We start from the raw sequence: 23,758 nt of genomic DNA on the forward strand, positions 1-23,758 counted from the left end.
TCCCTTTCTATTGATAATTATAAACAATATGGAGTGCTGAGGTGGGAAGTAAAAGACTCATTATAAATTCTACTCTTTAGCTGATCTGCATGTTTACTAGTGAGAGCTAATGGGGTAGTGTCCCCTGAGAGAAGAAACAGGACTCTTAAAATTAATATAATGGTGATCCTGCGTGGAGGCTGCTGGATACGGGACAACCCTTTGTATCTTGTTCCAGATCCCTGACTAGCCTCTGTTGCCCAGTGTCACCACAAAGATATGGCTGAGTCCTGGTGTGAACCAAACAGTTATGGAAAGTACTGCTGACTACACTACTGCTAACACTTTAGTAAGCTACAAGATAGCAAAAACAATAATGAATAATTGCCCATTATGGCAGTACTTCTAAAATACTAATTGCTTCTCTCTCAAATTTTACTTAATTTGATTTTTATAGTAATCACAGGTTAAAGCAAGGGTACACTGGATATAATCACAGTTGATAACTTTCACATGGTAAATAAGCACCCCGACTTTCACAATAAGCCAAAAATCAAGCTCATCCCATTTCAAAAAAAAAAAAAAAAAAAAAGCCAAAACAAGCCAATCCCTAAGAATCCCAACACTCTATGTGACTAGATCCCCCCTCAGCGTGCAGCCTGGGACTGTGGTGGGCCCGCTGTGCACCCCTGACTCCCTCCCCGCTTGCAGAGAGCCAATAAAAAAAAAAAAAGAAGCAACAAGCTACCAGCCAAAAACTGGCCAACAAGCAACTCACAAACTAATTAAGCCAAAAACAAGCCCAATTTCTGCATTTTTTTGATGGGTTTGGCATGTCTGGATATAACGCTCATTCCTCAATCTCTTGTTCTAATATCAATGCATGGGAATTTTGAGAAACTCCAATTAATGATTATGGGAGTGACACACATTTATTATAAACACATCAGGTCACACAATCAGTGAACATCAGACAAGATTTATTTAAAGCTACACAGTCTCTTAGCTGTGCCCCCATGCCTAGAAAATGTTTCTGCCTCTTTCCCCTGCTCAAATCAGTCTGAATATTACATGTTAAGCCGTACACATTTCTACAGGGATTTTTTTTCCCCACACTTCTTTTTAAAATACCATCATTTGATATACTATGACCTAGCCTGATTTTTGGGAGTACTTTCTAATTTCATTCCATATTGTCCAGCTGTTCCTAACCAATTGCAATTAAGATATACAGTCATGCCACTCTAGCAAAAGCATTTGACAGATCCTTTCTGCTGCTGCAGGCAAACATGAGCTTAACAGTAAAGCAAGAGCAGGCTACCATAAATCAAACAGTTATGATCATGGAAGACTTTAGTATTCAACACCACAAGCATTTATGTTATTTCATTTTTACTAGGGCTGTCAATTAATCGCAGTTAACTCATGTGATTAATGAAAAAATGCAATTAAGAATATTAATTGCAATTAATCACATTTTTAATCATACTGTTAAATAGAATAGCAATTGAAAATGTATTAAATATTTTTGGATGTTTTTCTACATTTTCAAATATGTTGATTTCAATTACAACACAAAAAATAAAGTGTACAGTGCTCACTATTTTTTTTATTACAAATATTTGCACTATAAAAATGACAAAAGTGGTAGTATTTTTCAGTTCACCTCATACAAGTACTGTAGGGCAATCTCTATCGTGAAAGTGCAACTTACAGATATAGATTTTTTTGTTTACATAACTGCACTCCATAACAAAACAATGCAAAAAACTTTAGAGCCTACCAGTCCACTCAGTCCTACTTCTTGTTCAGCCAATCAATAAGAGAAACAAGCTTGTTTACATTTATGGGAGATAGTGCTGTCCGGTTCTTATTTACAATGTCACCGAAAGTGAGAACAGCCATTCACATGGCATCACAGATCAGCTAAACATTCATATGCTTCTTCGTGCTTCGAACACCATTCCAGAGAACATGCTTTCATGCTGATGGATGCTTGGTAAAAAAAAAAAAAAAAAAAAAAGCATTTAATTAAATTTGTGACTGAACTCCTTGGAGGAGAATTGTATGTCTCCTGCTCCATGATTTACCCGCATTCTGCCATGTATTTTGTGTTATGGTTGTCTCAGATGACGACTCAGCATATGGTGTTTGATTTAAGAATACTTTCACTGCAGATTTGACAAAACACAAAGAAGGTTCAAATATCAGATTTCTAAAGATAGCTACAGAACCCAAGTTTAAGAATCTAAAGTGCCATCCAAAATCTGAGAGGGATGAGGTGTGGAGCATGCTTTCAGAGTCTTAAAAGAGTAACACTCTGATGTAGAAACTTCAGCACCTGAACCACCAAAAAAGAAAATCAACCTTCTGTTGGTAGCATCCGACTCAGATGATGAAAATGAACCTGAGTCGGTCTGCTTTGGATCATTACTGAGCAGAATCTGTCATCAGCATGGACACATGTCCTGTGGAATGGTGGTTGAAGCATGAAGGGACATATGAATCTTTTGCGCATCTGACACGTAAATATTTTGCAACGCTGGCTACAACAATGCCATGCAAATGCCTGTTCTCACTTTCAAGTGATATTGTAAACAAGAAGCGGGCAGCATTATCTCCTGCAAACGTAAAAAAAAAATTGTTTGAGCGATTGACTGACAAGAAGTAGGACTGAGTGGACTTGTAGGCTCTAAAGTTTTATATTGTTTTGTTATGGAGTGCAGTTATGTAATAAAAATAAATCTACAATTGTAAGTTGCACTTTCAGGATAGCGATTGCACCACAGTACTTGTTTGAGGTGAATTTAAAAATACTATTTCTTTTGTCTGTCATTTTTACATTGCAAATATTTGTAATAAAAAATAAATATAAAGTGAGCACTGTATACTTTGTATTCTGTGTTGTAATTGAAATCAATATATTTGAAAATGTATAAAACATCCAAAAATATTTAAATAAATGGTATTGTATTACTTTTTTTAATCGCACAACAGCCCTAATTTTTTCGGATTTTCCAAAAGGCTGAATAATAAATTCCAATGCTATAATCAGATAGAGTACGAGCCTCTTGTCACTTAAGAGAAGTCATTTAAACTAGCAAGTGGTTTTGTGTTCCCTATAGGTATGGCTACACTGCAGCTGTCAGGTGCGATTCCCAGTGTGATTACACAGACTTGCACTAGCTCTGCTCAAGCTAACGCACTAAAAATAGCATGAACATTGCAGTTCAGGCTGGCATCCAAGCTTGGACCCAGGGGGTCAAGTGAGCTTGGAATCAGGTGGCTTGTCCAAGTGGTTATCTGTGTCACAATGTCAAAACTGCTAATTTTAGGGTACTGAGTCTGTCTACCCACACTGGGAACCACACCCAACAGCTGCAGTTTAGACATACCCTATATGGCTATGCAGCCACTAAGTTATTTACTTCCTTACACTTGCATTGAAATCAGGCTGTTTGTTCTAAAAAGAAAATTCTCCCACGAGCTATATTACAGAATCAGGATGTTGCCTTGTTGCAGGTCTGTACAAGAATGCCACTATATTAATCCATCATCACTTTAAGAGAGCTGACTAATGCCCTGATTCTACAAAGAACTAAGCACCTTAACTCCTACCTGAATTTAGGGAGAGCTGGGGTGCTGAGCATCTCCCTGGATGTGCTGAGCACCTTACGAAAACAGATCCTAACATTGAAGCTAGGAAGATAAATCCACTGAAAGTATCTCTTTTTAAAAAATGCTTGTCCCTATGATTCTGTTAAAATGGCAGTAAAAGACAAGGGGGAGAAGAAAGCCTCAAAGGTTTGATAGTAAATGAAGTGAAGCAGAAACATGTGGAGCTGCATACCAGAAGGAAACAGGCTAACAGGCCAAATTGGTTCATCATGAGCTACTGTAGGCAATCACAATTAAGCATAGGGCAGCTGCTAGTTCATCCACTACCAGCAATGGGCTTCGCATCAAAGAATTCAATTAAATACATCATTAAGATTTTACTCCATTGAGAGTCAGATAGGGACAGGGGCACCACTTATATTTTGTCAAGTGATCGAATTCTGTATTCATTCATGTCTAAGTCCCTGTGTAAACCACGATTCTGCCTCCCCCTTGTTGTGGGGGGAAAATCATAGTATTGAGCTAATTCAACTGCTTGTGGCAGGGATTGGGAGTGGGGGATATCACTACATGCCACCATCTATCTGGCTCAGCTCCAACCCAGACTGCTGCTTCCTGCCTGTTTGGTTGGCATGTGGGGAGAGAGGAGTGGCACTGAAAACATGCAGTAATTAGGAGCCCCACACCAGCTCCCAGCAGGCCTGGGAGAGAGACCGCTTGAAGCATGGGGATAATATTGCTCCATCTTGTCTAATGACATACTGCAGAGCTACAGTGTTGTCTGTCTGCATTTGTATTGTGGATCCCTGAAGAGGTGACGGAAATGCTTTGCATGCCAGGTAGCTGGCTCTGAGCTTTAAAACATTCGTATGAAGGCGAGTTTCCTGAGAGGACCGCAAGCCTGAATTTGAAGCTGATCTAGGTAAACCACACCACCCCGCGTGGAAACATCTGTCACCAAAGTCTTGGCAGGTAGAAATGCTTAGAAGAGTACAGTATCATGCATCTGAGGAGATCCTTCCACCAGTTTAAATGAGGAAAGGATTTCTTGGGGGACCATGACCACCACATGCATGGTGGCCTTAGCTAGATACAGATTTCAACCACTCTTGCATAGAGCACAGGTGAAGTCTGGCATACTGTGTAACAAGTGCATTAGGTCACAGAAATATGAGCCATGTTTCACTGATGTTCTTGGGTGGGCTTGGAGCTGGTTGATGAGACCTACTATGGCATGAAATCTCTGCTGTGAGAAGTAGGCCTTGTTGTCTTGAAATCTAACACCATTTCTGTGAGCTACGCTCCGAGTCTGAGTCAGTGTGGATTTCTCTCTTGACTTAATGGTAGACTTGGATCCCTTGTCTCTTTAGATGAGCTACCAGGACTGCTGAATATTCTTGATGCTGTGGAAAAGACCAAAGAATAGGACTTGTACTAGTAGAAAGATGTGCCTACCAGGAATCTGAGGTTTTTGCTATGGGGAAGATGAATTGATATATCGAAATAGGCATCTTGCATGATGAGAGCAGCAAACCAGCCCCAAAGATCCAAAAAGGGGATTTCGGAGGCAAAAGTCACCACCCTGAAGTTGAAATGTCAAATGAAGATTTTGAGATGTCAAAGGTCCCAGATGGGCTGCAAATCCCCTTTTCCTTTTTGAATAAGAGGAAGAAAAAAAAGGAATAAAAATAGCTGCTCCTGAACTTCAAGGTTCTATTGCTCAATTTGTAGAAGGGGTCTACTTGTTTTAACAGTCAGAAGGAGGGTACCCAAAAAGAGATGCAGAAACTAGCGAGAGGTGGGAAGGAACTGGAACCGAATAGGATACCTCTTGCTTATGATCTCCAGGACCCAGCGATCTGAGGTAATCCTAGCCCAAATTAAAAAAGCCTTTCTGAAAATAAAAATGGCAGCTGTCCAGAGGTGGTGGAAGAGGAGTAAGAATGCAAAAAAAATTCTCTGGTAGTTCTATCAGGTTCTCAAATGATGGCATCAAACCTGCAGCCAGGGGGAAGCCCTAGACTGTGAAGGAGCAGAAAAGACAGCAGAGGGTTGGTCATGATGAAATATCTGTCTCACCCTCAGTGGCTCTGAGGTCCTCTATGGCTGAGGGTAACACTGGATATAGGTACTGTCTAAAAGACTGCTGTTGCGGTGATCATTTTCTCCTTGTGGTTGGGACACAAAGGCCCTATAAAAGGGTGCTTGGAGGGCCAGGCAGCCTAGTTGTTGGTGCACCTGACCTCTAGGTCAGGTGCCTAAGTCTTTTACGTGGTGGGGTAGGGGGACCCAGGTCCTCCCTCTCCAGAGCTGGTGCCATCTCAGTGCCCCATGTGAGTCAACCCCTGAACAGGGGGACCTCTCAGCAGGGAGTCTAAATCCACTGCCCTGGGCTACTTCTTACCACTGTCCCTTCAGTTTGGGGTGTGGCCCAGATAGTCCAAGTCACTGGAGTGACTTGCCTCCAGTAGCACCCCCTCATGGACTTGGGGCAGTGCCCTGCCATTGTCCCAGGCTCCTTTGGGTGAGGCAGCCATATTTTTAGTGAGGCCAAACTCCACAATGTCCCTGTACTTCAATCACCCACCTACCTCAGTTGCTGGAGGCTCCTAGGTCTTCTCCACAGTCTCCCTTGGCTGGGAAGACAGTGCTTACCCCCTGGTGGAAGCCTTGGCTGGCAGGCTAGTGACCCTTCCTCTCACCTTGGGAGGCAGCTAGTTCATGTCTCTTCACCAGTCAGATCCAGATTGAGCCAGGTTCTCTCTTATTCTCTCCCCTCCAGGCCTGCCATTGGCTACAGGTATAATGGAGCAGGACTAGCTGGGCCCAAACCCCTGCCATGCTGGTAGGCAGTTTCTCCATTTCATCAGAGGCCAAAGAGCTCAGAACCATCCTTGAATCTTTGAAGGAACGGAGGGCATCATCTGTGTAATGTTAAATAGTTCGTTGCCCTCAGATTGGAGGGCCTTGATAGTGGCTTGGACCTCCCTGGACATCCTTGAGGACGGAAGCCATGTTGACCTCCTCATGGCTAATGCAGTGGCCATAGTGCACACCGGTGTCAGACATGTCCAGCACAGCCTGTAATGAAGTTTGGGCAGTCAATTGTCCCTCTACCGTGATAGATTTAATCCTGGTACTCCTTCGAAGGACAATTTAACCCAGTATATTTGGAGAGAATATTTAACCATATTTTCATATGGAGGCTAGCAGATGAATACACCTTGTGGCCCGAGACATCCAATTTTGTTGGGTCCTTCTCTCTTGGTATGGACTTTGGAGGTCTCTGCTGCCTTGATCCCTCCTGAGCTGCAGCCACTATGTTTGAAGAAAAAGTGACATATTGATTACCACTCCAGGATATATCCTTTTCTCTTGCAGTGGAGGGCATCAGGAATGCCCATTGTTAATAGGCATACAAGTATCATGTGAGGGACAAGTCTCAAATCCTGGAGATTTAGCCTCTTACACATTGCTAGTATCCCTGTATGAGGGAAGAGGAGCTAGCCTAACTGAAACTTATCTAAGGAAAAATTATGGTCTTCAGTTTGAACTCCATTGCCCTGCCCTCAGGTGACAAACCGTCATCCCCACCCGGTAGATTCCTTTACAAATTTGAAAGTCCCCTTCCTGTTTGCTTGGTGCAGTGGTCTCAGTGCATCTTTCCAGGTGGCCATGCCTGGTCCACACACCCAGCGATCCCCCGCTTGGAGCAATGCTGAGCTGCTGGACCTCATCTGCATTTGGGGAGAGGAAGCTGTGCAGTCCCAGCTGTGCTCCTGCCATAGGAATTATGATACCTACGGACAGATTTCACAATGCATGATAGAAAGGGGCCATGACCAGGGCACATTGCAGTGTAGGGTAAAAGTGAAGGAGCTGCGAATGGCTACCACAAGGCATGGGAGGCAAACTACTACCACGAGCTGCCGGTTCTACAAAGAGCTGGACACAATACTCGGTGGCAATCACCTCCACTGCAAAGGCCCCTGTGGCTATTTCATTGGCTCATGTGCCAGTCGAGAGTAGACTGAGCCAGGAAGAGGAAATCATGGACGAAAAGGGGGAGCGGGACCCAGAGGCAGAGGATGACTTGGAGGTCAGAGATGCATGCCCAGGAGCTCTTTTCTATCCCGGAGGAGCCTAGCCAGTCACAGCAGTTCCATCTTGGTGAAGCGCAAACAGCAGAGGAGGCCCCTGGTAAGTGGATCTGATTTTGGGAATTGCTGAAGCAATTTGTTGGGGGCAGAAGGGTTGCAGAAATCAGGCTTGTCTCCCACCGTATGCCTATTCCAAGCGGCAGAACAGGCTGTTGATAGACTCCCTCATTTCACAGGAATCTCCCTCAGATCTCCAGGAAACTCTTGTGGAGATACTGGGCAATCCGCTGCTGCAGTTTCCTCAGCAGAGCTGCTCTGTTTCTTGCCCCATTAACGGTAACTTTCCCGTGCCACTGTGTCATCACGGCGGGGGTGGGGAGGATCATTGCTGCACACAGGTAAGCTGCATAGGGTCCAGGGCAGAAGCTGCAGGTTTGAAGAAGACCCTCCCTTGATTCCCTGATCACCCTCACCAGCGAGATATCTTCCATAAGGATCACATCCTGTGGAAAGTGTGGGGACAGGAATGATTATCAAGCCTCTTACAGTGTGGCTCTCCCCAAGAGCCACTTGCCCAGTGTACAGCAGGGTCCAGGAAGAGTGATTCACCCTGCCCCTGCAGCTACTCAACATTTTGGGGGTCTTGTGGCTCATGTGTTCTTGCCTGGGGTCAGCCAGTCAGTGACAGGTGTGGGAGTACTGGCTGTGTTTTAAAGCACTGAATCAGTGTTAGCAAAAAGAAAAAGGAGTACTTGTGGCACCTTAGAGACTAACAAATTTATTAGAGCATAAGCTTTCGTGAGCTACAGCTCACTTCATCGGATGCATTTGGTGGAAAAAACAGAGGGGAGATTTATATACACACACAGAGAACATGAAACAATGGGTTTATCATACACACTGTAAGGAGAGTAATCACTTAAGATAAGCCATCACCAGCAGACCTGAAAATCCTGGATGCCCCATCATCTCAGGCATTGGCACCCTGACAGCAGGATTGTCTGGCTATGTAGACTCCCTCCTCAGGCCATTCGTTACCAGCACTCCCAGCTATCTTCGAGACACCACTGACTTCCTGAGGAAACTACAGTCCATTGGTGATCTTCCTAAAAACACCATCCTAGCCACTATGGATGTAGAAGCCCTCTACACCAACATTCCACACAAAGATGGACTACAAGCCGTCAGGAACAGTATCCCTGATACTGTCACGGCTAACCTGGTGGCTGAACTTTGTGACTTTGTCCTCACCCATAACTATTTCACATTTGGGGACAATGTATACCTTCAAATCAGCGGCACTGCGATGGGTACCCGCATGGCCCCACAGTATGCCAACATTTTTATGGCTGACTTAGAACAACGCTTCCTCAGCTCTCATCCCCTAATGCCCCTACTCTACTTGCGCTACATTGATGACATCATCATCATCTGGACCCATGGAAAAGAAGCCCTTGAGGAATTCCACCAGGATTTCAACAATTTCCATCCCACCATCAACCTCAGCCTGGACCAGTCCACACAAAAGATCCACTTCCTGGACACTACGGTGCTAATAAGCGATGGTCACATAAACACCACCCTATATCGGAAACCTACTGACCGCTTTTCCTACCTACATGCCTCTAGCTTTCATCCAGATCATACCACACGATCCATTGTCTACAGCCAAGCTCTACGATATAACCGCATTTGCTCCAACCCCTCAGACAGAGACAAACACCTACAAGATCTCTATCATGCATTCCTACAACTACAGTACCCACCTGCTGAAGTGAAGAAACAGATTGACAGAGCCAGAAGAGTACCCAGAAGTCACCTACTACAGGACAGGCCCAACAAAGAAAATAACAGAACGCCACTAGCCATCACCTTCAGCCCCCAACTAAAACCTCTCCAACGCATCATCAAGGATCTACAACCTATCCTGAAGGACGACTCATCACTCTCACAGATCTTGGGAGACAGGCCAGTCCTTGCTTACAGACAGCCCCCCAATCTGAAGCAAATACTCACCAGCAACCACACACCACACAACAGAACCACTAACCCAGGAACCTATCCTTGCAACAAAGCCCGTTGCCAACTGTGTCCACATATCTATTCAGGGGACACCATCATAGGGCCTAATCACATCAGCCACACTATCAGAGGCTCGTTCACCTGCGCATCTACCAATCTGATATATGCCATCATGTGCCAGCAATGCCCCTCTGCCATGTACATTGGCCAAACTGGACAGTCTCTACGTAAAAGAATGAATGGACACAAATCAGACGTCAAGAATTATAAAACATTCAAAAACCAGTTGGAGAACACTTCAATCTCTCTGGTCACTCGATTACAGACCTAAGAGTAGCTATCCTTCAACAAAAAAGCTTCAAAAACAGACTCCAACGAGAGACTGCTGAATTGGAATTAATTTGCAAACTGGATACAATTAACTTAGGCTTGAATAGAGACTGGGAATGGATGAGTCATTACACAAAGTAAAACTATTTCCCCATGTTATTTCTCCCCCCACCCCACTCCCCACTGTTCCTCAGATATTCTTGTTAACTGCTGGAATTAGCCTACCTTGCTTGTCACCCTGAAAGGTTTTCCTCCTTTCCCCCCCCGCCTCATGGTGATGGCTTATCTTAAGTGATCACTCTCCTTACAGTGTGTATGATAAACCCATTGTTTCATGTTCTCTGTGTGTGTGTGTATATAAATCTCCCCTCGGTTTTTTCCTCCAAATGCATCCGATGAAGTGAGCTGTAGCTCACGAAAGCTTATGCTCAAATAAATTTGTTAGTCTCTAAGGTGCCACAAGTACTCCTTTTCTTTTTGCGAATACAGACTAACACGGCTGCTACTCTGAAACCTGTCATTATGAATCAGTGTTTGTGTTGCAAACAATATTGCTTCTGTAAAATGTGGCATTTAAACTTCACAGACATGACCTCGGGAGGCCAGCCTCCCTTATCGGAAGCAGAACGGCTGCGCAGAATTAGAAACCGGCCACAAAGAACTAAGGAGGACTTTCTCCATGAGGTTATGATGTACTCTGCTGCTGAGAAACAGGAATTGAAGGAATGGTGGGACAGCAAGAAGAGGGACCGAAAGGAGAACGCGGCACACCAGAAAGAAGCCATGGAGCGCTTCTTAAATGTTATGGAGCGCCAAGTGGACACGCTCCAAGCAATACTAGCTCTTCAAACCAAGCAGCTCCACACCCACCCTCCCCTGCATCTGCTGTCACAATGTGCCCCACATACACTGCCAATCCACTGTTATCAACCTCCTGGCTCCACTCTCTACCCACAGCATTCCACTCCTCCCTCCTCACAGTCCAGCAGTGTGGACTCCCACTACCCACTGCACTCAACACCCATCGCTCTGCAGTTTGGCCCTGCTGATGTACAGCACCCACTGCATCGTACTCCAAAGGAGAAGGTTGGGTATGATCCCTGGACATGCACAATTCTGTAGCTGTCCTGGGACCACTCCTCCTCTGGCGACTTTCCCTTCCCCCATTCCCCTCCCTGTTGATGTATTTTTGTTGTTTGACTCTCTCCTCCGGTTGTTGTCTTTTAATAAAAGAATTGTGTTGGTTTGAAAACAAACAAACCATCTTTATTATATTAAGTGAAAGCAAAAAGAGCACTGCAAAGCAACATACAATTATGTTAGGGTCCCTTCTTGCATCATGTGCACCAGTCACCTCCTAGCGTTACAAGCACTACAATCCCGAGCACAGCAACAAATATTAGTGGCTTTCAGCCACAAATTGCTACTGATCCTTATGGCCCCACACTGTGCCCCTTTAATAGCCCCGGTCTCTGGCTGTTCAAACTCAGCCTCCAGGCACTGAGCCTCTGCAGTCCAGCCCTGAGTGAAGCTTTCACCCTTCCCTTCACAAATATTATGGAGAATACAGCACGTGGCTATAAGCATAGAAATATTGTCATCGGCCATGTCCCGCTTCCCATGCAGGCATCACCAGCAGGCTTTTAAACAGCCAAATGCATACTCAACAGTCATTCTGCACTTGCTCAGCCTGTTGTTGAACTGCTCCTTGCTGCTGTCAAGTTGCCCTGTGTACGGCTTCATAAGTCATGGCATTAAGGGATAGGCGGGCTCTCCCAGGATCACATTAGGCATTTCAACTTCCCCTACGGTGATCTTCTGGTATGGGAAGAAAGTCCCTGCTTGCAGCTTCTTGAACAGACCAGTGTTCCAAAAGATGCCTGCGTCATGCACCTTTCCGGACCAGCCTGAGTTAATTTCAGTGAAACATCCATGGTGACCCACAAGTGCCTGGAGAACCATTGAGAAATACCCCTTGCGATTAAGGTACTTGATTGCTAGATGGTCTGGTACCAGAATTGGAATGTGCATGCCATCTATCGCCCCTCCGCAGTTAGGGAAGTCCATTTGTGCAAAGCCATCCACAGTCTCACACACGTTGCCCAGAGTCACGGTCATTTGGAGCAGGATGAGATTAATGGCCCTGCACACTTCCATCAACATGAGTCCAACGGTCGACTTTCCCAGTCCCAACTGGTTAAGCGACTGACCGGTAGCAGTCTGGAGTAGTCAACTTCCACAGTGCAATCACCACACGCTTCTCAAATGACAGAGCAGCTCTCATTCTCGTGTCCTTGCGTCGCAGGGACAGTCCCAGGAATGTGACTTTCCTCATGCAAAAATTCTGCAGCCATTGCTCGTCAACCCAGACATTCATCACGATGTGATCCCACCACTCAGTGCTTGTTTCTCTGAGTCCAAAAGCAGCATTCCACTGTGGTCAGCACCTTCATGAATGCCACAAGCAATCTCGTGTCGTAGCTACTATGCATGGCGAGATAAATGTCGCACTCCTCTTGACTTTGTAGTTTAAGGAATAACCCCAATGCCACTCATGATGTGTTGGTCAGAATGAGCAGCATACTGGTCAGCAGTTCGCGATCCATTCCTGCAGCCTGAAAGAGACAGGGTGCGCAGTACACAAACTGTTGAAAGATGGCGCCAAATGTGGACCGAAGCTCAGGGTTTGCTGGGATGCAAAGCAATGCATCATGGGGTATTGGGACTGGACTCAGGATGCCCCGCGACCCTCTCTGCCTTCCCACAAGTCTTAGCAGCAAAAGAGAAAGAGGTGCTCTGTGGGATAGCTGCCCATAGTGCACCGCTCCAAAAAGCGCTGCAAGTATGAACATGTTATTGCACAGGCAGCTGTCCATGTGAACACATAACAGCGGTTTTCCTTCTGGGCACTCTGAGCAGTGCTGTAACTACTGACGCTGTAATTTTGCCTGTGTAGATGTGCCCTAAGACAAAAAAGTTAGTTTACCTTTCCGGGAGATAATGCTGCCCACTTCTTATTTACAATGTCACCTGAAAGTGATAACAGGCGTGCACATGGCACTTTTATAGCCGGCATTGCAAGGTATTTACATACCAGTTATGCTAAATATTCATATGTCCCTTCATGCGTCTGCCACCAGTTCAGAGGACATTCTTCCATGCAGATGACACTCGTTAAAAAAATAATGCGTTAATTAAATTTGTGACTGAACTCCTTTGGGGAGGATAGTATGTCTCCTGTTCTGTTTTACCCACATTCTGCCATATATTTCATATTATATCAGTCTTGGATGATGACCCAGCACGTGTTTTGTTTTAAGAACACTTTCACTGCAGATTTGACAAAACACAAAGGTACCAATGTGAGATTTCTAAAGATAGCTGCAGCACTCGACTCAGGGTTTAAGAATCTGAAGTGACTTCCAAAATCTGAGAGGGACAAAGCGTGGAGCATGCTTTCAGAAGTCTTAAAAGAGCAACACTCTGATGCAGAAACTACAAAACCCGAATCACCAAAAAAGAAAAATCAGCCTTCTGCTGGTGGCTTCTGACTCAGATAATAAATGTGAATGTGTGTTGGTCTGCACTGCTTTGGAGAGCAGAACCCTGCATTAGCATGGACACAAGTCCTTTGGAATGGTGGTTGAAGGGGTATATGAATCTGTAATGCAACAGGCACATAAATATCTTGTGATGCAGGCTACAACAGTGCCATGTGAACACCTGTTCTCACTTTCAGGCGACACTGTAAACAAGAAGTGGGCAGCATGGTCTCCTGTAAATGTAAACTAACTTGTTTGTCTCAGTGACTGACTGAACAAGAAGTAGGACTGAATGGACTTGTAGGCTCTAAAGTTTTACATTGTTTTAATTTTGAATGCAGTTATTTTTTTGTACATAACTACATTTGTGAGTTCAACTTTCATGATAAAGAGTTTGCATTACAATACTTGTATGAGATGAATTGAAAACTACTATTTATTTTGTTTTTATAGCAAATATATGTAATCAAAAATAAATATAAAGTGAGCACTGTACTCTGTGTTGTAACTGAAATCAACATATTTGAAAATGTAAAAAACACCCAAAAATATTTAAATAAATGGTATGCTACGGTTGTTTAATCAGTGTGATTAATCACGATTATCACTTGACAGCCTATTGTGTATATATTTTTGCTAATGGATGACGAACTATATAAACCACATACTTGCCTAACTACATTACTATAGTTCTGACTAACACTAGCACAGTATGCGAGAGAGTGGACACCACAGGGGTTCTGTCATGCTGCCATAGGCAGTAAAAAGGAATTGAAGGATGGTTGAGCCTGCCTTTTATGTCCTTGGGGAGAGCAACTACAATCATGTCAAGTACTCCCCCAATCTACGTTTCCATTCTCCTGGCATCTCTCCCTCCACCCAAATCCCAAATCTCAGCCTGGCTCTCCAACATTCCCACCTACATGTCTTGTCATCAGTTTAATACTCCTCTTAGCCCTCTAACCCGACACCATCCAGGTGGTATCCAAAACTTACCCCTTCTTCTTTCATAACATTTCAAAGATGCATCCTATTCTTTCTAACAAGATACACAAAACTCAAACCCTCCTTACTTCTCATCTTAATTACTGAAACCACTTTCTTTCCAGTCTCCCTAGCTGCCCTCTCCAATCTATTCAAAATTTAGCTGATAAAAATCATTTCCTCACCCACTACACTAACTATGCCACACTCAAGTTATTTGTCCTCAGGCAAAAGGCCATTCATAAATCTGCCCCTCCCTGCTTTTTCATTTGTTTCTTATTGCACAGCCTCCTCTGTTTGTCAGTTTTCCCCATAATTATCAGTGCCTTCTTCCACAATGTCCTAAATGCACAAACACCCTCCACCACCACAGCCAGCATGTTCTCCACAGTCAAACCCCACTTTACTACTTACCTTTGCTGTAACAGCTATAAGAAATTAGCCAGTTACTGATGGTTAATTTGGGGGTGGGGGCATGCGAGGATAGCTGACATACCTTTAGTTACAAAAATACAAATATATATAAAAGTTGTATATACTGGGTTGTACCCATTCCCCTCCCCTCCCTCTTGGTATGTAACTTGTCTTTGATTTAAGCTCTTCAGGGAAAGGACTGTGTCCTCATACAAGTTTAACAGCACCTAGCACAATGGAGCCCCAGATCTAAACAAGTCCTCTGGGCGCTACCGCAATATAAATGTTGAACAATTACTATTAAATATTAATAAAAACAAGTATTCATTTGCTGCTAATTTTATATCCTTCCATCCTATGGAAGTTATCTTTAAGTATATAAACATACAGACACCTGATTGATACATATAAACAGCACACAAAACGCATATGTAATCAGTTACTGTAAGCCTATAATTCCTTCCAGAGTATCATAATCCATGAGAACCCCTAGTTGTATTTGCATGCAGTTTTTCATCCACTGGTATTTGGCAGCAGCCAACTTGGTACTCACCTAAAAGTGCCCCTTTCCACATCCTGCCCACTCAGTCGGACATGGATCCCTTCTTTCAGCAAAGATCCAAAAGCCATGTATTCTCCCAAGGCCCAGTCAACCACTCTGTTCTTGGTCATTTCCAATCGGCCTTTCAAGATCCGAGAAAGCCCTATATGGGGTAACAGTTGGGAATTAAAGATGCTAGTTCATAAATGTTTCACATGCATATTAAATTCACATCTCTCGGAATGCAGAGGCTGAGCCAGGGAAACGTATCAAGTTTGAATGGTTACTCCCACAGTTATATGCTGACCCACTGTACTTAGCAAATCCAAACCAGCAGCAGCACAAGTTAAAACAACAACAAACACACAGATCCTAGGATATCCAAGAACACACAACCACGCTTAAAATACAGATCAAGAAGAGGGGAAATAGAAATAGAAATAGCTAGCTTCCTAGACAATATCTGACAGAACCAACAGTTGATAATATTAAACTACAGCAGTTATTTATATCATGGTTTAGTGATCGGAAATAAGGTGAGATACAGAGTTTACCAGGAAGATCATTGTGCAACAATACAAAAGGATTTTTTAAATAGATTTGGTTCTATTTTGTAGAAGATTGAAATTAGGAGACGGGGGTTGGTTCAGTTCTTGTATTTTACACTACTAGACTTGTCTCAATATGGACTTTTGTTTAATTTGAAATAGATATGGATTTTCAGTTAGCATATGGTTTATGCACCAGCTGTTCTCCACAGGGAAGATCTTGTAATTTCTTCATTCTTTACAATTGCACAGAATTTTTAAATAAATAAATAAATAAATAAATAAATAGAAAAGCACAAGGTGCACCCTCACTGACTTTCACAGAGAACAAAACTGAAAACTCCTTATGTCAGTGTAAATCAAATTGTGAGAATACAAGCCTCACAAACTGGGTGTTATATTTTACTCTGTTCTCTATTTCTGCCTCCCTATTGATACCGTTACTAAATCCTGCCATTTGCCCCCTTTGCAACACCTCCAAAATCCTTCTCTCTGCTTCTCCCCATTCCTACTGCAAAAACCCTTGCCCTCGATACATCTCATTTCAATCACCACAACCTTCTCATCTCCAGCCCCTTGATTCTTTCCTCTTTAGCCTGCTTTGAATCTGTCCAAAACATCCATCTACACTTTCCATTTACCCAATTTTTTTCAGCCCCATTTCACATTCCTTCACTAGCTTCCCAACACTCATCCTGATCTTCTAAGTTATGTACATTTAGCTTCTGCTTCCACTCTGTTCTAATCTCTCTTCATATGACCCTTGTTCATGCCCAGGTTACCTAACTAACTACTCCCTTCCCCACGTCCTCGTCTCCAAGTTGTCCTCCAGGAAGCCCCATTCACCTGAAACCCCCTTTACAGACTCAGTCAACCAGTTTGCAACTCTCTCTTCCTTCAAATCATACTTTTCCAAAATGCCAATAACCTCCCTAACAAACAATGTTCCCTCCTCCAGATAATCAGGTGCTCTATTTCACCACTCAAATACTTACCTTTCTAACTTTCCAACCCCATGTCTCTAATTAGTACACTGACTTTTTTTGTTTTTGTTTTTTTTAAACACGGTCATCTCTTTGCAGAGGGTTCTTGTCTTCAGACCTCTCTGTAAAGCACAATATTGATGCTGTACAAACAAACATAACATGCCTTCTCACCAAGTGACCCAAATTGTACTGATGTGGATTTTACAAGAAATCTGTATGTTAAACATAGCAAAGGATTATTGAAAATGTATTTGAGGACTGACTGCTAAAGTGTACTATCAGAATCTTCCTCCTGATGGGTAATTGTAGTTTGACCTAGACAAATTATTTATGTTAATTAAATGCCACTTGAACACAACAAATATTGAAGATGTTTAATTGAAAGCATTGCCATAACGTCATTTTAGGAATTTTAATCGCATAAAACACTCCTAATCAATAAACTCAAGATTCAGTCACCAAAAATTACTTCAAATCTTAAACAGCTCATCTGGTGGTTTACAATTAGTGCACTACAATGGGGCACTTGGGGAGGTTCATTCCTCAACCTGGATCCCCAGTCGGAGATTTGCACAGTAAAGTTCTATCAATATGTGCAAGGCAGAACACAAACTGGTCACTGACTACAGGTTCTGCCAGACAATCTAAGCAGTGGCTTTTGCTCTGGACAAAAAGCACTGACACATCTTCATGGAGCACCTCCCATTCCAACTCCGTAATCCCTTTCCTTCTCCATCTATCTGGTGGCCTTTTGAACCATCTGAAAGAGTTCTGCAGACCAGAGTTTGAGTACTACTGCCTAAGGCTACATCCAGACTAAAAGCTGAGTATACGAGCAGGGGAAATCACACTCCTAGTATACACAAAAAGAAAAGAAGTACTCGTGGCACCTTAGAGACTAACAAATTTGTTTGAGCATAAGCTTTCGTGAGCTACAGCTCACTGCATCGGATGCATTGGTCTGAATGCATCCATGAAGTGAGCTGTAGCTCACGAAAGCTTATGCTCAAATAAATGTGTTAGTCTCTAAGGTGCCACAAGTACTCCTTTTCTTTTTGCGAATACAGACTAACACGGTTGCTACTCGGAAACCTGTCACAGTATACAGATAGTCTTTGAGGAATGCCATTCCACAGAGAAATAGAAAGCTATGTTTAATTAGAATGTGCACAATCCACACCTAAAATTATTCTTCCAGTAATATTAAAACTAATCAAAGTGTCACAGAAATCCAGTACCTCTTGCACAAATGCACACCAGATTTTTAAACTTAATAAAGTAATTGGTTCAATAAACTTGCTAATATAATTAGGGATCCCCTTACCACTGCTTGCTACATTTAATACTCTGAAGGAAAAGTACACACAGAAGGTCCTATTGCAGCTGCTGACATTGAGAGGTTTCCAGATGTATATTGACATTTAATTTTTTGAAGAGTGGTTACAGAGGGGAAGAAGATTCTCTAGGGCGGATCCTATGCTGAAGAACAGCCCTCACACCCAGGTGAATGTCCTTCACCTGATATGGACAAGGTGAGTGGGGGTTACTGTGTCAAGTGGTTCCATTCTTCCCCACTGCTTCTCTAGTGCCTCCAGATTCCACCAGCTCAGGGAGAAAGAAATTATGCTCAGACCTTGGCATGCTAGTGCAGACCACTTCCCACTTGGCTAGTCATATGTTTAATTTTTAATCATTAGCGTTACTAGTTCAGAATTAAGCCCCTTGATGCTAAGGGTTAAGATTTTTTTTTTCAGAAAGCACTTGACTCTCAGTAGCAAGACTTAATGTAGTCACTGGACTATGTGTCATGTCTACACACAAGCTGAAAGAAAGTTTGACCAAACTTCCTCACACCAAGCACAGTACAATGATATGCCATGTGGTTTTACTAGAAAATGATTTCTTGAAACAAAGAGTATTGTTTGACTAGAATATAGAATATCAGGGTTGGAAGGGACTTCAGGAGGTCATCTAGTCCAACCCCCTGCTCAAAGCAGAACCAATCCCCAACTAAATCATCCCAGCCAGGGCTTTGTCAAGCCTGACCTTAAAAACTTCTAAGGAAGGAGATTCCACCACCTCCCAAGGTAACCCATTCCAGCGCTTCACCACCCTCCTAGTGAAAAAGTTTTTCCTAATATCCAACCTAAAACTCCCCCACTGCAACTTCAGACAATTACTCCTCATTCTGTCATCTGCTACAACTGAGAACAGTCTAGATGCATCCTCTTTGGAACCCCCTTTCAGTAGTTGAAAGCAGCTATCAAATCCCCCCTCATTCTTCTCTTCTGCAGACTAAATAATCCCAGTTCCCTCAGCCTCTCCTCATAAGTCATGTGCTCCAGCCCCCTAATCATTTTTCTTCCCCTCCACTGGACTCTTTCCAATTTTTTCACATCTTTCTTGTAGTGTGGGGCCCAAAACTGGACACAGTACTCCAGATGAGGCCTCACCAATGCCAAGTAGAGGGGAATGATCATGTCCCTCGATCTGCTGGCTATGCCCCTTCTTATACAGCCCAAAATGCCGTTAGCCTTCTTGGCAACAAGGGCACACTGTTGACTCATATCCAGCTTCTCATCCACTGTAACCCCTAGGTCCCTTTCTGCAGAACTACTGCCTAGCCACTCAGTCCCTAGTCTGTAGCAGTGCATAGGATTCTTCACTCCTAACTGCAGGACTCTGCACTTGTCCTTGTTGAACTTCATCAGATTTCTTTTGGCCCAATCCTCTAATTTGTCTAGGTCCCTCTGTATCCTATCCCTACCCTCCAGCGTATCTACCTCTCCTCCCAGTTTAGTGTCATCTGCAAACTTGCTGAGGGTGCAATCCACACCATCCTCCAGATCATTCATTAAGTTATTGAACAAAACCATTAAAAGACTAAGTTGAGTCCTTGTATGGAGAGGAAATTATTTACCCCATAAGGAAAGCATCATAAGGGGTGGTCTCCACAATCATAACTGCCTTTAGTTTTTTAAAAACATGCTCAGATCTAGAACTCAGATTTCAGGAAGCAAGTTAGATTTGTACTTGTAGTACAGACATCTTTTCATACTATGCATTAAAGAATACAAGCATGTGTCCATCTGCACAAGTGAAGACCTACATGCCATGCGTTGCACATCCAGAAAAGAACAGATGCCTTGATAGTCTGGGTAGTTACAGTCTTACCCTCTTTGTAACATGCCAGCTGCATGTTACAAAGATGTTCTCATTTCCCTCCACATTATAAGACCACAGAGAAAAGGAATTTACTTTAATAAGGTTAGAAGAGAGGTGCTATGATAAAAGAATATTAAATTCTTGATGGAGAATAGTTCAGTAGGATGTTTACTGTCACCTTCCCACCTGTCAGTAAGATGACATGTGAATTGTGAAGGTAGGTCACCAGCTCCTTCCTCCCCTTTACCAATGTACCTCAGAATAGCGACTACCCTGCAACTGATGCGCAGAAACAAACAAAGCAAGGACAAAGAAAGCAATGTCTGATATTTCAGAAATAGCAGAGAATCCAGCTGACCTCCATGTATTTTGAAATCCTCGAGGGGCACAGAGCTAGCTCCATTGCCAATGTGGTTCAGCATGTCTTCTGAGATGCCTGTTGGAGGACAAGTCATGCTCTTTGGTTCTCCATCCAAATTAAAAAATCCTGGAAGGAGAAATTTTATAAGGCATTCTGGATGAATAGAGGCTTCTAATTATTAAGAGAACAGCTACACTATCTGCAATAAAAATAAAAAACCATAAGAATTTTACTGTTAAAAGAAACACTTAAAATGTCCTAATGTTTTCAACAGCCAAGAGCCATTTCCACATCTTTTAAATTAGGGAACAGATTATTTCCAGGCCCTATAACAATTCTTGATCTCACACACACAAGATGGCTCTTTCATTTGCTGTTTTACTTTCAGTGATTGAGAGTGAAATTGAAAACATGTGCAGAGAGCTAGCCAGCACAAGACACATGCACCATTTCAGACCTGCTTAAGGCCTGAAAATAGAGGTCCACAGGAGGTGGAATTTCTCTCTGAAGGAATAAAGGCAGGTAACATTACAGATAAATCACTTCTCTGTTAATAGTATACTGAAAAAAATCGGTTTTCAAAGTGATAAAGTGTTGCTTTTGCCACATCCATTGCTAAAGCTGTACTGACAATTGCACCTCTGCCAAACAGTTTTGGCATCCTTTCATTCTGCTAGCAAATACAAACCAAGAACCAAATCCTTCACTTCAGGAGGATGTGGTGCCTAACAAAGGGTTCAATAAAGGTGGCAGGATTTTGGTTCAAAAGGAAGCACAAATGGTACCAACCAGTCTCACCGGCATTAGGGTATTTGAAGGATACTTACCAGGCCAAGGTGAATCAAGCCAGTGCTTAATGTGTAGAATTTTCTTATCTTTAGACCTAGTATAAGCTTCTTCACAGATTTTATCATACTTTGCAATTTCTTCCTATAGAACAAGTTTCCATATAAAAGGAATTAGAGATAAAAAAACAAAAATGACATAATGCTTACAGAAAGTGCATACCATTCCAAAGCGATAAAACATCCATATTACAGCACACAAAATTCCAGTTTTTGATCTCAGTTACGCCAGGGTAAACCCAGAGTAACTCCACTGATCTCAGTGGAGTTACTGGAGTTTTGCTCAGCTCAAAACCTCTTAAAACACATTTGTCCATTTCTTAAAACAAAACCACCCTGCTGTTTGGTTCTTTGGGCAGATTCTGCTGATGAAAGATCCAACACTAGAATAGCAAGTGTTATTCCATGTCAGGATCAGAACAACATATGTAATTTGTTGCCATACGTATGAAGATTAAGGTTATCCAACTGGCTTCCAGTGTCACTACAGTGATCAGGAAGGAATTCCCCACGCACCCTATGTAGCTTAGCTGTATAACTGTCTAGGTGCATTATTTGGGTACTGTGGGCAGACTGGCTGAGAGCCAAAGGTATTTAGGTCCTAATCTCCATTAATTTCAGTGGAAGTTAAAAGCCTAAACACCTTTGTGGATCTGGGCCATCTCATTAACTATTAGGCATGGTTCTTGCCTGAGGCAGGATACCAGACTTAGTGATCTTTGGTTCAATCTAGAATCCTATGTTCCTAAAAAGTTGGAACAGTCTCCCCTTGCAATGCTTTGTTTTACAGTGCTGCTACTACTACATCCACTTCCACAAGCATAGAAGTATAATATAAAGAGTTAGTCAGTTTAATATGAATAACTAATATAATAAAATCTGCAGATTTAATTGTTATATGGTAGTTCGGACTTATCTCTGAACTCTGAGCACAATAGATTCAATACTACTGAGGCACAAAACTAATGAGTTTGTTATCCTATTTTGAGTAAACATCAGCATATTGCCTACTATTGCCAATTACATAAGATGCTCCAACAAAAAGTTCCCATGATTAGAGATGCTGTAGATATAATCACGAATATTCAGACACCTCTGAATTGGTGTTCCCACAGATCCAAGGCAGGGAGATGAATTTGATTCCCTGTATCTCCCCTCCACTTAGGCTCTTTAAATCATACTAATTTGCATTTTCAAAGGCTGCTGAAGCACTGACATAGCCAATATTAACAGCCTTAACAGCCCTACCTTATCACTGTATCAGTCTAAGAATTGAGGAGAACCCGTTTTTCTAGGTACCATGTATTATTTTAATTATTACACAACATTCCAGTCCTCCTTGGTTGATAGTAGCTATGTACATAGCAGATCAACACAAGTGTCTCAGCTTTACCAGTTAGAGACAATCCTCCATTTTTTTCCATCTTTAAGCCTTATGTGAGGTAAGCAATGAAATTTAAGCTCATCTCCTGCCACACATTTCTCCAGTAGTACTATTTTCTATTTTATGTAAAACAAAACAAGACAGTAAGAAAAAGGAATAGAATGAAGGCAACAAAGTAGTGAAGCAAAAAGTAGTTAAGAAAACAGCATGCAGTCACTTCCTTCTGTAAACAGCATCACAAATGGCCTTCTACCTCTGCTGATATACTATACCTCAAACTCCTGCAGTGTTACAGTCCCATCTGCAATCAGTTTGTCAGCATACTTCTTCAACACTGGCACCTGCTTGTGAATCTGCTTGTACATCAAGGGCTGGGTGAACATGGGTTCATCCATTTCATTGTGGCCTCTCCTTCGGTAACAAACCTACACAGGGAAGATTCATATCTGTCAATAACGAGACACATGAAACTAACCTCTAACATTTCCTGCTTTCTAGAGATTTATGAAACTTAAGGCATTAAAGTTCTTGCTCAAAGAGACATTAAAATCAACATAAGTCTCTTTGGGGTAAGGGATAACTCTTATTTTGGGTACAACATCTAGCACAATGGGGCTCTGGTTGGGTCCTCTAGGCCAGCAGTTCTCAACTGAGGGTCCACAGACCCTGGGGGACCGCGAACAGGTTTCGGGAGGTCCACCAAGCAGGATGAAGCCCTGGTGCATCACCACCTGAAGCCCTGAGCTGCACCACCTAGAACTGAAGCCTGAGTAACTGAGCTTCGTGGGGGCCCCTGTGGCCTAGGACCCCAGACAATTGCCCTGCTTGCTATCCCCTAATGCTGGGGCTGGCTTTTATATGCAGAAAAACAATTGTTGTGGCACACATAGGCCATAGTTTTTTTTACAGCATATTGGGGGGAGTGGGGTTCAGAAAGAA

At 42.9% G+C, this 23,758-nt stretch overlaps 1 protein-coding gene across 5 annotated transcripts in view; it reads right to left on the reverse strand.

The window, feature by feature from the left end:
- OGDHL (oxoglutarate dehydrogenase L) overlaps nucleotides 1-23,758 on the reverse strand; it is a 110,655-nt gene that overhangs the window by 34,200 nt on the left and 52,697 nt on the right. For all 5 annotated transcript variants that reach the window (XM_038410800.2, XM_038410798.2, XM_043518829.1 and 2 more), the window contains 4 exons: nucleotides 23,092-23,244; nucleotides 21,418-21,520; nucleotides 20,588-20,716; nucleotides 15,543-15,693 (listed from right to left, as the gene is read on the reverse strand). In XM_038410800.2, coding sequence (XP_038266728.1) covers nucleotides 15,543-15,693; nucleotides 20,588-20,716; nucleotides 21,418-21,520; nucleotides 23,092-23,244 — 536 coding nt within the window. The remainder of the gene's footprint in view (nucleotides 1-15,542; nucleotides 15,694-20,587; nucleotides 20,717-21,417; nucleotides 21,521-23,091; nucleotides 23,245-23,758) is intronic.

This window comes from Dermochelys coriacea, chromosome 7 (assembly GCF_009764565.3).
Source record: "Dermochelys coriacea isolate rDerCor1 chromosome 7, rDerCor1.pri.v4, whole genome shotgun sequence".
Classification (NCBI taxonomy): Eukaryota; Metazoa; Chordata; order Testudines; family Dermochelyidae; genus Dermochelys; species Dermochelys coriacea.